We start from the raw sequence: 17,395 nt of genomic DNA, 5'->3' as shown, positions 1-17,395 counted from the left end.
TCAACTCTGACCAGAGTCCCTGTCACTGCAGAAGAAAATGCTGTAAGCGTTAATTTTCTGCCGTGCCTAAGTCATAAAGTTCTCTTTTGGTCTCACCAGAAAACCTTCCTCTCCCAGTTTGCTGTATGTCTGACATGGCTTGTGAAAAACGTTTTGTAATTCCAAAGAAGGAGGGCAGATTTGTGTGTTGAAACAAACTTCTCCTGATGACAAATTGTCCCAACTGAGCTCTGGATCTCTGCAGCTCCTCCAGAGCTACCACAAGCCTTTTTGGCTGCATGCTTTTGTTGAGCGGACTGTTGTGTATTGGAGTTTTGCAGTTTCTCGTGCTCGCTTCATTTCCAGATTAGGGATTGAACAACTTCAGATGTTCTCTGAGAAATCCTCACAGAGCAACTTGAAAAAATTAAATTACAAATGTATCCTCCTCAAAATAAATTGTGTCGGCTTATCACAACAAATCGGTTTGCATTTCTAACATGCCAAAATGTGTAAAACTGCATTATATGATTAAAACTGAAATCATGAAGTAATTAGCACAAATCCATTCCCAGGGCTGCAAATGGCCCCTAGTAGGACATCTCTGTTCAAACTGTTTATCTTCCACATCCAGCATGGCCTAGATACTCCTCTAAATTTCAGATGTAATTTCCCCCACCCCCGATGTATTCTCGTTTTATTTTCTTTTATTTTTTTATTCTTAAAGCACGAATGAAACTTAACATTACTTTGCATTTGCAGCTGTAATATTGCACTGTTTTTTTTTTGTTTTGTTTTTTTTTTTCTAATTTTTTATTTTTTTTCTAAATTAAAAGAAGCACAGTAAAATCTCTATAGTGATATTTTCTCGGGTTTATGTTGAAGTTCCACCACTGTCTCCTAGGCTGTCCTGCTCTCTAATCTCAAGGCATTGTGCAAATTCACTTGCGAATGTGAAATCCGTATTTTATTGCAGCATAATTTAGCACGCCATACATTTTGTTGTAGTGGAGTGCTCCATGTTGTAGCGTCCGGGGATATTGCAGTGCGTATGTGGTGGATAAATACGCCTTAAAATATCGCAACGCTATTCACCTGGCAAGCACTGCACAGTAAACATGAATAAGGTGAGCTGTGAGGTTAAAAAAAAAAAACACACACACACAACATCCAAAGCAACATTAGCAGATTTCCTTTCTGTAGCCGCTGTGTGTGAGCCTTGCAGCAGCACCCAGAAGTGAACAAAGCGACCCGGAAGCGGTGGTCCGACTGGAGGCAGACAGAACATCAACCTTTTATATTATAGCTGTTCTCGCAAGACAATATCTGCAGCCAGGACACAAGGTAATTTGTGCATGTCTCATTTCGGTGTGTGTGCGTGTTTTGCCCCGCTAAAGCGTTTGCTCTGTTGGAGGATCGCGTCCCGGATGCGTTACAATTGTGCACAAAATGTGATTTCCCTCCTTTGATTCGCCCAAAAGTTACAGAATGTGGGGGGGGGGGGAAAGAAAAGTGACATTTTCTTAACACGGCTAGGCGTTTTTACGGGATGTGGAGGGCTTGTTCGCTTTTAGTATTCGCACCTTAGCGGCATCAATGTGCTCTTTGAATCGGCGTGATGAGTCCAGCTTGTCCGTTTCCGTGCTGTTTTTTTTTTTCTCGCAGGGCATGGTTGTTGTAGGAAGTGTCAGTTTTTTTAAGAGGTGGGGAGGCCGGGCTATTCAAACCTGCAATTCGCCGTAAACAATCATTCACGCCGTTGACGTGATAAACACACCTTTGTGTCCTGCTCCCTTTTTTTTAAGGGGGGGAAAAAAAAAACCGCAGCACCTTATTATGGTACAGGCTCCTAAAAAAAAAAAAAAAAAAAATTGGGGTCTGCAGAATATGGCGTCCCGCCTTATAAAAATAAGGCTGCCATTTTTGTTTCTCTTTTGTCTGGAAATGTTTTAAGAAAACTGTCTGAGAATGTCTGGGCAGGAGCGGGAGGGTTCCGGGGGTGAACAGTCCTCCTCCGTCGGCCCGAGTCCGGAGCTGCTCCCCGGGGCGGGCAGGACGGCATGTCCGAAAAGTCCAAGAAGGCAAAGTTTAGTTTGGTTCGGCCGAGCTTTTAAAGCGACGGACGCGTAGTTCCCACAAATTCAGACAAAAGGGGCCGAGGACAGCTGCAAGCTACACGGCCACGGCTCTCCGTGTCTTTTTATAGGCGTCCGCACATTCTCAGCTGACATTTAGACGCTGGAGCTGAGCAAATATAAATGTGTCGGCGTGGTTTTAAAAAGGCAGTTTTGTCTGCAGGCCCAAACTCACACTCAGACATTGCCTGTGTTTGCTAAACAGTTATGCCGCTTTAGTACTGGATTGACAGTGCTTAAATATTACTTTATTTTGTACGCAGAATGTTGAATCGTACTACTTCTTAAAAAAAGAAGTAACTTACATTGTTTTCATACCCATCATCTGCGTCTTCCTCCCGGCCATATGACCTCATGGGGATGTTACTGATTTGAGTAGACCTGGGATAAAGATGCTAATTGATGTCTTGATCTATTTACACCGCAAATATATATATATATATATATATATATATATATATATATTTTAAACGTGTACGGGATTTAATATATATATATATATATATATATACTCCTTGAACGTTTTCACGTTTGGTCACAACCAAGTATTTAATGTAATTTGTGCGCTAGAACAACACAGAGTATGACTGTGAAGTGAAGGGAAAGTGAAATGGAAAATCAGATGGACAGCACCTGAACATTGGGCTTAAACTCTTGCCCCAGTTGAACTGAGTTAGGGACTTTGACTAGGCCAGTTCAAAACACGGATACATTTTGTTTAAACTATGGGTGTCCAACTACAGTCCTCAATGGCTGGTGTCCCGTATGTTTTATATGTATCCCCTCGTCAATAAAGCCAAATAAGCTCCTCGGCATGTCATCAGGAGGAGCTAGCTTCTAGCTTCTTTTCTATAGTGATGTACTGTGTTATTTTTCTAACATGCATTGTATTTTGCATGGAAACCAAAATGTTTAAATGCTGTCTTGATACTCTTTGTTTACTTTTGTTGTCTAACAGAACCTCCATGGTAGCGCTGCATTTATACTGTGATTAAATTAATATATATAGCTAAACTTTTTCTCATGAATTACATTAATACTGAAGGCAACGGCTGCTGTTAGATTTTATTCAGGGGCATAAAAGTTAAAAGAATTGATACGCACTCTTAAATTTTCAGATTTGATTTTGCTGAACAATTATGAACACTATCATCTTCCTTCTTCTTAATGATTATTACATACTACTTTGTGTCAGTCTGTCTTATGGAATCTCAGTTAAATACATCAATGTATGTGGTTGTAATTTGACAAAGTGTGAAAGGGTTCAAGTTGCGTATTACATGGCACTGTATTCTCGTCACAAATAATAATGTGCAAGAGATTTGAGTCATGCCTTTTCTTTTCCGTTCCGTTAAATGAACAAGACTTCTCTGTGATTTTAAAAATGGGTCTTATAAGCAATATTTCATCAGGCTTTCTGAAGCTCTGCTTGACCGTTTTCCAAAGAATGTTTTCTGTTGCCCTGGATGACTAGTGAGTCATCCAGGGCATGAAGGGGCTCCTGTGAACCAGCATTGACTCTAAACAGGAAACTTAGATGTAAGCCTGTTTCAAGTGTAATCTTTCAAACTGTTTTTTTTTTGTTTGTTTTTTTGCAGATTGTGAAAAACACAAAGAAAGTGTTGGTATCAGCAAGGCACGGACTGCCTTGAGATTCTCAATGTATGATATTAAATAAAAATTGCAACAGCATTTACATCAAACCTAGCACCAAAATGAACCGCGTAATTGAATTTCCTTTATTTGGAACAGAAAGCAAGTATAATCCCTGGTGCTTCTAACATTTATTGTTATTTTGATGTAGAAACTAAAGCTAAAATTGAGGAATAAAACACCCTCTAAATTTAATTGGCATTTTCAAGTAAAGGTTTTGACAGTGCGGTGGTTTTTTGGCAATCTGTATTTTGTTGGGTGACACTGGGAATCTGACGGGCTAATTTTAACCGGCTAAATAGTTGGACTATCAGCTAGCCTGCAGACAACATGCTGTTTGTAGTTTGCTAACTACGTCCAATTTTGCAATACTTTTGGCGAATCAAAAGTGTAGTTCCTAGATTTTATTTATATCTGAAGTCAGAACTTAGTTCTGTGAATATTAAGCTGAACCATGTAATAGTTGCAGATTCAGAAACCAAAGGGATTTACCAGTTATTGAGTTCAGTGACCAGGCTAATTACTTTTAGCAAGTGCAAGCTAAAAGTCTATTCAGACACTAAATTTATGTCTAGTCAGAGCACAAGGTTATACATTTATTTAAGAATGTGATAGATTTAAATACACAAAAACTGCTGGTATTGTAAATAAACAATTCATTTCAGCACAGCTCTCTATGTTGGCAACATGACAGCCATGTTGGATTTTTGGGCCATGTTTGGAAAGAAACCTTTCTCTTTTTCAATTTGGGGAGTGGCGAGGAAGGAAGCTTCCCGTTTATTTTTTACCTCATGGAGCCTGAAAATTTTTACTTTAAACTTGCAGTGGGAAAAGTTATTTAAATTATATCTATTTAAATAATATGACAATACATAGCAAATACAAAAAGTCCAGCTGCTGTGAGATGGCTTTCCTTATAAAAAGCTAGAGAACCACTGTTCTGGGTTTAGTTCATGCTATGAAAAACACCAGTGATAACAATTTGACTCATAAAATAGTTTTTTTTTAGCAACAAATAGGTGATTTCCAAAGAACTGTGTCTTTGCATGATTACCAATTCTCAGGTTCTGTGACTTCTGCATTTTTTCAGGATTTTCTCCTGTATAAAGACATCATTTGTTTCCCATGTCCTCATTTTAAGCACATGGCTCTATATGCTGCCATGGCCTTTTGCAAGCACTGGACTGAAAGGGAAAGAAAAGAAAGGCACTAAGAAGTGCAACAAAAATACAACGTATAAAGAAGTGAGCATAATGAAGGTGGTTTAAAACTTCTGTGTACCTTCTGAAGATATTAGTATTTATCAAAAGGGGAAATATGTGGGGTGATGGTGATCATATTTCACAATCAAACGAATGAATCTTTGTGGAGCCGTTGACTCAGCTCTGCTGCTACGCATGCACCATGCATGATCTGCTACATGGACTGCAAACTTTGCTGCAAAAGTATGATTAAATGTCAAAGGTGACTGACTAAAGAGACGCATAAACCTTTTTTTTAAAAATCAAACCAACTTCTCTTGCTTCAGGTCAGTTAGAATCACCAAACTTATTTCTATTTTCTCAATGCCAAAATAATGAGAGAATATGTCAGAGATTACAAAATCAGACGTTTACCTTTGCAAGATAACTGTCTCTTAAAATAATGAAGGAATGCCCATGTTATTTCATTTCCCTTTCGGATCAATAAAGTTTCTTTGAATTGAATTTGAATTGAATATGATGATGCTTCTGACAGGTTTGAAAGACATACCTGTGGATGCCTTCTTGTTTGATAGGATGGGAAAGTTAAAAAAAATTGGCCAAGATATCAGGAAGAGAATTATGGATTATGTCCAACCATTTTAAGAGACAGTGTCCGTGTCCCAAAAATTTATATATTTTGGTCCAAAATGATGAAACTTAAGTGAAACTGTTTGGCCATAATGACCATCGTTACATTTGGAAACAGAACGGGGATATCTGTGACATCCTAACTGTGAAGTACTGTATGTGGGCGGCAGAATCAGGTTGTTCTGTTGTTTTAGAAACTGATCTACTTAATTAAATCGGTCATGACCAAAAAAAAAAAAAAAACACATTATGTAGAAATAATGAAGCAACATCTACAGACATAAGCCAGGAAGTTAAAGCTTGGGTGCAGGTTGGTCTTCCAGATGGACAATAACCCTGAGCATGCAGCCAAAGTGACCTAAGGCCTCTGGCTGCATGCTTTGTGATGGCTTTGTGTGGTGCAGCCATCACAAAGCCCTGATCTCAATCCTACGCAGAAGTTGTTTGAAGATCTGAAAAAGGAGTGTGTGAGTGAGGCGGTGTACAAACGTGTTCTGTCAGGAGGAATGGGCCAAAACTTCAGCAAGCTATTGTAAGCAGCTTGAGAAAGGAAACACAAAAGGTTTGACCCAAGCCATAGAGTTTAAAGGATAATTATCCCTGACACTGACCAAATGCATGTAAACGTATGAATTTTAAAAGTTACAAAAAATCTAGAAAAAAAAAGGTTTTTGTTAATTTTTCTGGCATTTAGCAAATAGAATTATTCTAATCTTAAACACAACAATAAGTATGGTGTGTTTTAACCTCAAACAGTGAGAAATGAATGTGTATCTTTGTTCTGGTTTAAACTCTTCCTAAATTCACCTCTAAATTTAGATAGAGTAGCATGGTGTCTACTTTTGGTTATGAAAAGCTTCAAATTGGACCAAATTTAGCTGGTTTGTCACCAGCTAAATTATACAATTATACAAAATTACACTATAGGTTTTCCCATGCTCTGATACAATCAGGAAATAATCCTGTTTGGAAAATAAATTTTTAAAGTCGATCAAATATCAGTGTAGAGTGTCGTGTCTCCTTAGAGATGTTTTCTGCTTTTTATTCAAGTTGCCAAATGGGTTCTATTTAAAAGTGATTTGTTGGTAGTACAGTTGTGCCAGTAATCACATCTGGGTGTAGCATGCAACATTATACTAAGCTTTTTAAAAAAATTATCAAAACAGATGAACTGTGTAAGGGGGTAAATATAGGCCTGTGATTCTCATTACTGTATCCTGTAATAATAAATTGTTTTTCAGTATATTAGAAGCAAGTAAGAACGATGACTGTCATTCAGCAAAGACATGTACGCTTTTGGCTGGTGAGGTAGTTTTTACGTGTTTGGAGTTCAGCTTCAGACCCCTTTGCCCACATGTTGTGTTTGTGATCATCCTGGTGATTCAGCAGCTCGCCAAGTACCACTTCTGATCATGACTACGTGTCTCTTGTTTCAGGATGGCAGAGCCTCGATTTAACAACCCCTATTTTTGGCCACCACCTCCCTCCATGCCAGGCCAGGTAAGTCCATCCACAACACGTCACAACGGCAGCATTTCCAGCCTAATTGCCGCATTTGTGTCCATGTGTGAATGTCATTTCCAGCCTTCACTGAAAAGCAGAACCCGGGTTGTGAAACTCCCACAGGTCACTGAAGTAGCTGTAGTAGAACTGAAGCGCTTTAGTTTACGCTTGTTTGGGGTTTTTTTGGAGGGGGGCCTACAAATGACATTCACACACGGTGGCTGTTTTCTGTTGAGCATGACCCGTTAACCCTTTCAGCTGGATAACCTGGTCCTCATTAACAAGATCAAGGAGCAGCTGATGGCGGAGAAGATTAGACCTCTGCACCTGCCGCCTACCTCCACCCCGTCCCAGCAGTCGCTGCTGGTGCCCACCTCGTCGCCAGACGGCGGCGCTCCGCACGGCATGTCGGTCCCAAAACCTCAGTCGCAGCAGGTGCCGGCCCACCACTCGCAGCAGCAGGGCTCTGGGCAGCTAGACATCACTCTGCACGCTCGACCCGCCTCCAGCTCTGGTCCAGGTAGTTTTCACTTTCGTTGTTTGCCTCATCTGAACGCAAACAGTTTTAAGTTTAAATAAAAATCTTTAAAATATATATATATATATATAAATTCTGGTGCCTAGCAAACATACTGGTCATTTATTGAGACATATAGTTCTAAAAATACTTCAGAAAAAGAAAAAAAACTTTATGAGTGGTTTGCATTTGTTTACTATTAAATATGTTATGTATAAGTCCTGGGGTGTGAATACTTTCCTAAGGCACTGTATGGTTGTTGCGTTAGTAATAGAACTTTTCAATGGATCCAACTTTCTAATTCTGGTTCTTTTTCATTATAGAACAAAACTAGCAGTTTTGCAGTTTGAGAGTAAAAACTGGCCGACTAATGCTGTTGCACTATCTCTCAACTCTAAGATGGAAATCTGGATGACAAGTCATCGGTAAAAGCCAAAGGATTATGGGAGGACTGGCACATGAGACAGCTCACCGAGCAATCGGGCCGGGTCAACCATCGTTCAGGTACGCCCGTCCCGACAACAACGCGCTCGAGACGGAGCAGCTTGATTTCAGCTCTGGTTCTCGCCCTCCCCCAGGCCTGGCTCCCTCATCTCGACCCGACAACCACAGCACCTCGGAGGCCCTGACCCCCACCACTCCAACCTCGAGCAGCCAGAACCGAATGGGCGGGGCTCCTTCTGTGAACATCATCTCCGGACTGGCGAGCGGTCCCGGCATGGACCACATGAAGGGCGGACTGGGCGGACTGGCCGGACTCCTGGGCCCCCCACCCAAGGCACCTCGGGGTAGAAAGAAGATAAAAGCGGAAAACACATCTGGGCCTCTTCTGGTGGTGCCCTACCCCATCCTGGCGGACCAAGGCTGCGTCACTGTGGCACCTAAAGAGGGCAAAACCTACAGGTTAGGCATTTAGAGTTACAATACATCTCTTATTTACAGGCTTATAAGCATTCTTTTGGTGGTTTACAGTTTTTTCATGCCTCTTTTTCCTTCTCTTTTCAATCTTTCTGTCGTCAAGATGCAAAGTCTGTCCGCTCACCTTCTTAACCAAGTCAGAGATGCAGATTCATTCCAAGTCCCACACAGAGGCCAAGCCACACAAGTGTCCCCACTGCTCCAAGACATTCGCCAACGCCTCCTACCTTTCCCAGCACCTGCGCATCCACCTCGGGATCAAACCCTACCACTGCTCCTACTGCGAGAACTCGTTCCGCCAGCTGTCGCACCTGCAGCAGCACACCAGGTTCATATCACTGTTTACACAAGCATTGGGTGGTGATGGACTGGACGGACCCAGCAGGCCTCATATGTAAAAATGTCTTATTCGAGAGTAGCTAGACAAAGTAGAAGGGGGAAAGACATGCAGAAAAGGCTGGGAATCGAACCTGTGACCTCTGCGTCGAGGAGGTTGTACTGTACCCCTGCTCCACCACAGCACCCCAATGTTTTATCAGATTTAACAATAACAAGGTTTTTGCATAACTTTTGTGAAGCTGATAAGCTTAACGCAGGAAAATCATTCGCATCAAGCCTCAACTTTAGACGAGAGACGGATCTCGGAAGAGATTGATGTCTTAGGAATACTTTTTCATAGCATTTGCAGGGTTTCTGTAAGTTTCTGTAAATTCAGTACTTTCATGTTTAATACGTTTCTGATTTAAACTTAAGACATACATGAATTAAAAATACAACTTGAACTTATTACCGCACAGACTTGCATGTTAGATACTGGACCCAGTTCAGCACTTAGAACCAGGACCAATCCTCTAGAGAGTCTAAATCATCACAGTGGTCATCATCACAGGCCAGGAAATCGCTGAGATCCCTGAAAACGCGTTACTTCCTGAAGTACTTCCAAAACAAGGGTACGTGTGGGTCAGGGATTGCGTGAGGGGACCGCACATTCTCCCGTCCATTTTGCCTTCGTAGATCACAATCTGCGTTTAAAGTGACACATGCCAGTTTCAGGTCCTGTTTTTTGTGCACGCCATATTTAGAAAGTAGAACCTAGAACGGTCCACGTAATAACCTCAGGAATACCGGTGAGTGGATTTTGATTTGGTGTTTCGCAAAAAAAGAATGCGGCTCAATCTGTTTTTATATCACATTTATGTTTGTAACCCTTACACAAAATGAGAAATTTGGGTTCTACAGAGGAAACTCTGTTGCAATTTCACTTTGACCTGTTTAGACACATTTTCATTTTCTGTTTAGGGGTTGTTTATTAACATACCCCTTTTGCAGCGACTGATATTTGAAATATGGAAGTAGGGAAGCTACTAAAACAGGCCTGCATGACTTGGTTTAGGAATCTCTCTGATGGCTTAGCTGCTGTTATTTCCATCTTTACAATGTTTTGTATTCAATTTGTTCCAGAATCCATACTGGCGATCGGCCTTACAAATGTGCTCATCCTGGATGTGAAAAAGCTTTTACTCAGCTGTCTAACCTTCAGGTGAGCCTTTAATTATCCTAACAGGTTCACACCTTGAACAGAGCGGGGTCACTGTAGTATCACACGTTAGAGGTGTTATTATTCTGAAGAAGCTAATTATGCTAAAAGCAGGCGTCGTTAAGAGTGTTTAATTTGACTTGAACATTGTCCAACTCTGGATGACAAGAAAAAAATTTAACAGTGTTAAAAGAAAAACGTTTTAAAACTTTCTTACTTTTTACCTTATTTGGAGAGATGATACAAACTATAATATCAGGAATAATTTGTTTGCCCAGTACAACATGGGGTTTGGTCCAACTCATTGATCATTTTGGAACCTGACCAGCTCACAATCACCGACTGCACCGTGAGTTCTGCTGGCATTCCTATGTGAAACATTTCTAAATGAAGAGCTGATGTACAATCCAGAGTTCCTAAAAATCATTCAGTCAAAAATAAAAAAAATAATGTTTGGACTTTTTATGGCTGATGTGGTTTCCCCCCACCCCCGACGCTCTCCACGGTTGCGACAGCTGGCTGACAAATTGTAACGCATTCATTCCCTCTGCACACTTGGACGTTTGAAGTGGACTGCTTAGCAACCTTTCTCCTTGTCTCTCCTCCACCCTACAGTCTCACCAGAGGCAGCACAATAAAGACAAGCCGTACAAATGTCCCAACTGCTACCGTGCCTACTCAGACTCCGCATCGTTGCAGATCCACTTGTCGGCGCACGCCATCAAAAACGCTAAGGCCTACTGCTGCAGCATGTGCGGCCGGGCATACACCTCAGTGAGTAGAAAAAAGGAGAGAGAACAAAGAGCCACAGTTCTTTCTTTCCCCAGAATGCGTGTTTACAAAGACTGTTTATAGCTTATTGCTGATAAGATTGTGACATTTGATGATGTTCTGCCTTCCTCTGACAAAGAGAAGTCACGTTTCCTGTTTGTGATAGTTAACAATCCGGAGTGCGCTAACGTTTGCTCAAACGAGCGGGGAGGAAGTGGCATTTTGGAGCTCAGGGATCTTCCAAGTAGTCCTTTTCACTTAGAATGAGAGCTGTATTACACAACGGGAACAATGACTTGGCTACAATGGCTGGTCCAAAGATTTAAATGTCAGCTAAAGTGGGTGGGTTGTTGGCCAAATAGCTGAGGTAAAAAAAACAACCACACAGACAGCAGAAAATCTGCTTTGGTGTAGATTCTGTTCAGAGTTGTGGACTCAAATAGCAGTTTTACACTTCCTATGATATCACTGAAGGCTAAATTGTGGTTTCACATTAAGACAGTTATGGAGCAGTGGCTTTGATAAAGGATAAACATGATAAACTTGCAAAGAAATCTATGTAAACATACACTGGGTGACCAAACGTCACAGCAGACAGATGAAAAACTCTACAGACCTGGAGTTTATTAGAGCTATAGGTTACTAAAAATAGAAATTTTACTTAGATTTTAGTTTTAAAACTGCTGACTTCCAACATATCAAAAAAGTACTTATTCTGAATTCCTTTGACTAAAAAACCTCACCTACAGTGTTATTTGTGACATTATGCCTTACATATAGGATAATATCAGGAGAAATTAAAGAAAAACTTTCATTTTAAAAAGTCTGTATCCATTAATTAATTTTTAGAGGCTTGTTAAGTGGAAATAAATACTGGAAATACATGGTCAGGTAAGTCTGGTAAGATGTTGCATTTACATTCAAAGAACAACATAAGAGTAAATCCGTAAAGCAGTATTGTCGCAATTCTGACTGTTCGGGGCTGAATTTGAATGTCAAATCTGATTGAATTCGAACAACACCTGTCATGTGAAAACGTCTCCGCACAGCTGGAGTCAGCAGATGAAAGTCTTTGATGACGTCTAACAGAAACGCTCCACCTTTTGGGTTTGCTTCGTGTTGCTCACCTGCAGGTCTCGCGAGGAATGATTCGAATCCAACTCCAAAATAAATGTGTGTGTTTTCCAACCTTTTCTAGGAGACCTACCTTATGAAGCACATGTCCAAACACACAGTCGTGGAGCACCTAGTGAGCCACCAATCGCCACAGAGGACCGAGTCCCCCAGCATCCCCATCCGGATCTCCCTCATCTGAGCTCGGCGGGCGTCCACCAGCAGGATTTCTCGGTCTGGGTCGGGCCGGACGTCCGGAGGCCCTGCACCCCACGTTCACCTACATAAGGCTTACATTAGCGTTGTGACAGCTGACACAAGCATTCGGTGTTAAGATTCAGTAAACGGACTGCCTCCATCCGTCTCCACCCGGGCTGTCTGGCGGTAAAAAAAAGAAAAAATTATATATATATATATATAAACAAATCAAATCAAATAAGAGCACAGCGTTGTTTCGTGAATGTAACAGTACAGCTTGACGTTGATCTGGCGGTCCGAGCGGCAAAGAATGTCTTGGGTCAGATTCAGTAAGCACTTTGGTAAGCATCATGTAAACCGTTGGACGCATCAGCCTGTTAAATATATTTTAGATACTTTTTTTTTTTTACCCCTTCAGTTTAGATTATTTTGTCCCCCCCTTTTCCATAAAATGGGTTTTCAAAACTTGGCCTTTTTAAAGTATTGAGAGAGGATGTATGTGGGGGGGGATATTTGCTGGGTGTATTTGGAAAACATCCAAAGATGATCTTAAAGCACTTTTTGGCACTGTGGTTTTGGCTCAAACTGTTTTAATCAAGTTGGAGGGAAAATGCCAAAAAAAAAAAAAAAAAAAAGGGGGCATTACTTCTGGCAGCTAGGAGTACAAACAAATGACGGTTCTCTGTGCTGTTCTCTTCATTTTTTTTTTCTGCACAAGTCCACGGCCATCCAAACCTGATGACAGGCAATCGGTCGATGACAATTCAAATGATTGTATTAGGAGGTGGAGTTATTGGCAGAAATGGAGCAACATTAAATGGAATATATTTTTCTTGTTTTAGCTCTCTCAAATTCTGTGACAACCGTATTTGAATTTTTTTCAAATTAAAGGCACCTTTTGGAAATGTCGCATTTGTGTACCCATTTCCCGCATCCCTTTTCCACACACACACACACACACACACAATCACTGACACACTCTATTTTTATGCTCGTGCAAGTGATCAGTGCCATACTTGACCTTTGAGAACTGAAGAGGAAGCCAATCTTAAACAGTTTATGAAGGCTTTGACGATTCCTTTTTTATAAGGTTTTGACACGTTTGTCAGAACTTAAGTAAATATTTTTTTTTAAATCAGCTCAAATTCCAGCTGAAATAGTTTTGTTTTTTTTCTTTTTTGAAGTGGGTAATTTTAAATCCAACCACTGGACCAAAATGTGAAGTTAATGTACAGCTACTCTCACCTAGTCGACCCCCGCCCCTTTTTTTTTTTTTTTAGTTCTCTTTAAAATAAGCTTTACTCATCTTGAAGAAACTGCAGTAATACGTCCTACTCGGTAGGATTACGAGTGTGTGCCGAGGTAAATCCTCAGCTTTTTCCTCCTCGCTCTCTTTCTCTAGTATTATTTTTACTGTACACAGTATTGTTTGTTGTATTTTTACTGTAACCTCCGAACGGTACTCGTAGCGTTCCCTGTATTCTTCAGGGCGCTTCAGAAAAAAACGGTGCTGCGGCTCGTCGTTAGCTCGGAGAAGGAACTGAGAATAATGTAAAATACATATACAGTATATAGTATGTTTTCAAAAAGAATAAGAACCTATTACTCAAGCCACTGGCCTGAAAAACGGACATTTACGCCAACAACAGACCCTGCCTCTTCAACGTACTCTCTCTAACTCTCTCAATCTTTTTATTTTTTTGAGATAATGGAAAAATGTACATGTTCCTGTACTGTAAAACATGTTACTCATATAGTACCTACTTTTTGGTTTCCATCGATATGTTCTGTTTGGAATTTGTAAAAGTTCAATATGAATTTACTGTAATTATTTTAGTCTACCTGTATGTTATTAATATTCATCTTTTATATCAGTTCTATACATGTAAGCCTTAACTGTTTATCATCCCAGATACATTACTCTGTATTGTGTTCGACAGTATTCAGTCATGTAAGCATTTTATTCTTGTTTTGTTCTTTTTGTTTTATTCCGCATGGAGTTCTTGAGCTGTAATCTGTATAACTGTTTAACCCATGTTCTCTATGAAAAAAGATACTCAGTAGATTTATTACACTTTTTTTCCTGTCTTGCATTGTGGTTTCATATACGGTTTCTAGACGACTAAATATGCACACCCAAGACTGAGGAGTTTAACTAAGGTTATCAATGTTTAAAAAAAAAAAAAGGAAAATAGAAAAAAAAAAAAGCTTTGTATCTTTACCTTGTTTAATAAACAGACTGTTATAAATTAGTCCGTTTCTTAAGTTGAACTTTGAAAACGGAGCACGCGGACATTTTTGTTCATTAAATCTTTATTTTAGAAAAATAATTTAAAATTTGAAAACAAAAAATGCTCTCATACAAATGCGACGAAACTTGAACCAATTTCCACAATTCTTTCAAAAAAAAAAGCAAAGTTAGAAACACCAACGTTTCAGGCACAGTGGAAATAGTAACAGATTATTTTGTGTAAAAATGTAGCTAATACAAAAATAGTGGCTTACAATTTGAAAATATATACAAACGTGATGCATTCATGATTATTAAAACCTATGGTAGCTAATATTTGGGTCTAAAGTGCAGCTAATATTTGAAGGCATTTGTTTGTGTCAGCCACATCTATTGGTACCTCTGGAAGATGTGAGAAAAATAAAATAAAATAAAGCCATTATTGCAGTAGCATAATTAACAAATGCAGAAAAATACACATTTAAATTAAGAGCATTATAAAGAAAAAAAACTGCATTAACATAGCATGCCACCGAATCCTATGGGTTTCACAAAGACCGAGATTTACACTCGCATAATGAGGAGGATGCTGAGCAAGATACAAAAAAAAAACACAAACAAATCTCTAAAGATCACTCAAGCAAAAAGTGGCATCTTAGAATATCCATAGCAACCAAAATAAGTAGGCTTATTTTAAAGATGCTGTTTTCAAGCTAACCTGGATGAATGTGTGGAAAAGCACCAGATGCTACCCATTAGGTTTGATAGAGGATCTGTTATGCTGTGGGCCTGTTTCTCCTCCAGAAGCTCTGGGAGCTTTGTAAGATTAACAGCATCATGAGCTGTTTTGGAATAACAGGAAATACGGAGCATAAATCTCAGTGTTTTCGTCCAGAAAAGCGAAAATGAGTCATCTTTGAGTATTCTAGCAACATCACCGAGATAGTTCAACAGAAATCTAAATTTCTCCATGAACCGCTCTCTTTTGATACTTAAATCATATTGGGTAGACAGAATAGGGCATTAAACCCGACGCAGCTCCCTCTGTGCACTCCAACCTAGAATACTGCTATAAAAGATCTATCCCGTTGACAAAAAGGAACTTTAGGAGTACAATCAACTATTGTGTCACTGTCAAGTTCAGAGTTTCAAACGGACAGCTGAGCAAGTGAGATGATAATCGCAGATGTGGCCACGCGACGCAGCTTTAAAACCGCAGGAGGAAACTTTTTATGTGGACAACAATGAAAGAAAAAGAAAACACAACCAGAGGAAACTTGAATGAGGCCAAGAGAAAAAAAAGGACAGAATTGGTTTTGTTTAAAGTACCAGATTATCTCCTATTAGACAGAAGATGGGTGAAACATTCAGAACTGTAAACTGGTAAAAATTCACTCAATTTAGATTTTTTTTCCTTTTAAGTACAAACGTAGCCAACACTTTAGGCATCATTAGGCATCAAAACACTGCAAAATCGAACCAGGAAAAGTTATTAATATCCCAAAATTTGCACAGCATTGCTAAAACATCTTGAATGTAAACATCTGTATAAAAACATGTTAAAGTGCTTCAATTCAAATAGAATCATTAAAATAACTTTCATAAAAATGTATTTCCCATTAAAGGCAGTGGTGTGTGGTGCTTCTCATAATGTCATATTACAAACAGTATCAGTCTTTCAAACTTTAAGTGATGCTCATAAGCGTTGGTGTGCAAAGGCAAACAAACCAAAGAAACATAATAAACTTTTAGAAAACCATTTGCACGTGTTTGCATTCCAAATAAACAGGCTGGCTTCTATCCCAATGGACACTGTTGTCTTTAAGAACAGAGTATGTTGAAAAATTCTTGGTTAATAAAGGCTTTGTAAAAAAAAAAAGAATCACTTTCAGTAAGCTGCTGGGACAAACACAGTACTTATGAGGCAAACAAGAATCTGCTTTTCAAATACGACCCTATGTAAGCAGATTACGTTGTGTGGCAGTGACATCACTAAACTCCCATCGCCTCTCACCCCTGGTCTTTGCCATCTGAGGTCTCTTCTCTACCCTTAGTGGAAGTTGGAGTGACCATTGGGGAGGTGAGGTTCAGGTATCCCTGCTCAGACGGCTGCTGCGTAGAGACGGAAGTCCTCGTGCCGTCCAGCACCACGTGCTTGCTCACCGTCGCACGGCAGATCGCGTCCAGGATGTCGGCGTGATCACAGGGACCTGAGGTCAGACTGACATCAATAACAAGCTCTGTTATTAGCAAGTGTGGTCAGCCTGTGGTCGGGACGAAAGCTGCTTTTAGCAGTTATTTTTTTTCTCCCCTCCAGGGGGTCTTTTGTGGGCTCTACTGTCCCTTATATGAAAGTAGGCTGACAGGAAAGGGGAAGGAGAGGGGGGTCCGGGAATCGAACCCGAGATGGCCGCGTCGAGGATTCAAGGCCTCCAAATGTGGGTCGCGCTATCTGCTACGCCACCACAGCACGCCTGCTTTTAGCAGTTTGAGCAGCAGCTGAAGCTTCCCCTTCGCCTGACTGCAAAGCGCTAGTTTTATCTGCGTCAATCCACCAACACTTCGGACACAATACATCAAGTTCTTATCAGAAACTTTACAAGTGATTCATCCTAGAAAAAAGTATGTTGTAGCTGAAACTAAGAATCATACACACGCACTTTTCTGAAACTAAATAAGAAGAAAAGAGGATTTTTCAGTTGCTTCCATTCAGTAGTGAAATGTTTTACTTCATGCATTGCTGTGCAACATGAAGAGTTTTGGTTAGAAGATGTGTTAATGAGAGAAAATTTCACAATATATAGGATGTTGTAAATAAACTTCACTTAATTTTATGTTTCATCTTTTTGTCTGTAACAAGTAAACTGACGCAGTAAATTTCCAAATGACATTTTGTTGTATTTCTGACTGGAAAGTTATAAAATGAACGCTTTCAAAACAGAGAGAAGCATATTTTACATTGTCATAACATAACATATTTTTCCCGTCCTTGTATCAATATGCGGGTTC

General features: G+C 40.0%; 2 protein-coding genes across 9 annotated transcripts in view; one reads left to right on the top strand and one right to left on the bottom strand.

Annotated features, from left to right (window-relative positions):
- Positions 1-855: 855 nt before the first annotated feature.
- znf362b (zinc finger protein 362b) lies at positions 856-14,408 on the top strand. 2 transcript variants are annotated; one of them, XM_028012100.1, is made up of 9 exons: positions 856-1,323; positions 7,036-7,099; positions 7,388-7,622; positions 8,019-8,123; positions 8,198-8,522; positions 8,641-8,865; positions 9,999-10,077; positions 10,690-10,848; positions 12,044-14,408. In XM_028012100.1, exons 2-9 carry the CDS (start codon positions 7,037-7,039, stop codon positions 12,158-12,160), a joined length of 1,308 nt encoding a protein of 435 aa, XP_027867901.1. In that variant the 5' UTR covers positions 856-1,323; position 7,036; the 3' UTR covers positions 12,161-14,408. The 2 variants fall into 2 exon arrangements, with proteins under 2 accessions (XP_027867901.1, XP_027867891.1); XM_028012090.1 differs by having other exon boundaries at positions 857-1,323; positions 7,361-7,622.
- ccdc30 (coiled-coil domain containing 30) overlaps positions 13,280-17,395 on the bottom strand; it is a 17,490-nt gene continuing 13,374 nt past the window's right edge. For 6 of the 7 annotated variants that reach the window (XM_028011898.1, XM_028012029.1, XM_028012050.1 and 3 more), the window contains one exon: positions 13,280-16,607. In XM_028011898.1, coding sequence (XP_027867699.1) covers positions 16,397-16,607 — 211 coding nt within the window. In that variant the 3' untranslated portion in view covers positions 13,280-16,396. The remainder of the gene's footprint in view (positions 16,608-17,395) is intronic. The other variant, XM_028012077.1, reaches the window with a different exon arrangement.

Source organism: Xiphophorus couchianus, chromosome 1 (genome assembly GCF_001444195.1).
Source record: "Xiphophorus couchianus chromosome 1, X_couchianus-1.0, whole genome shotgun sequence".
NCBI lineage: Eukaryota > Metazoa > Chordata > Actinopteri > Cyprinodontiformes > Poeciliidae > Xiphophorus > Xiphophorus couchianus.
This window is presented reverse-complemented; position numbering and strand designations above follow the sequence as displayed.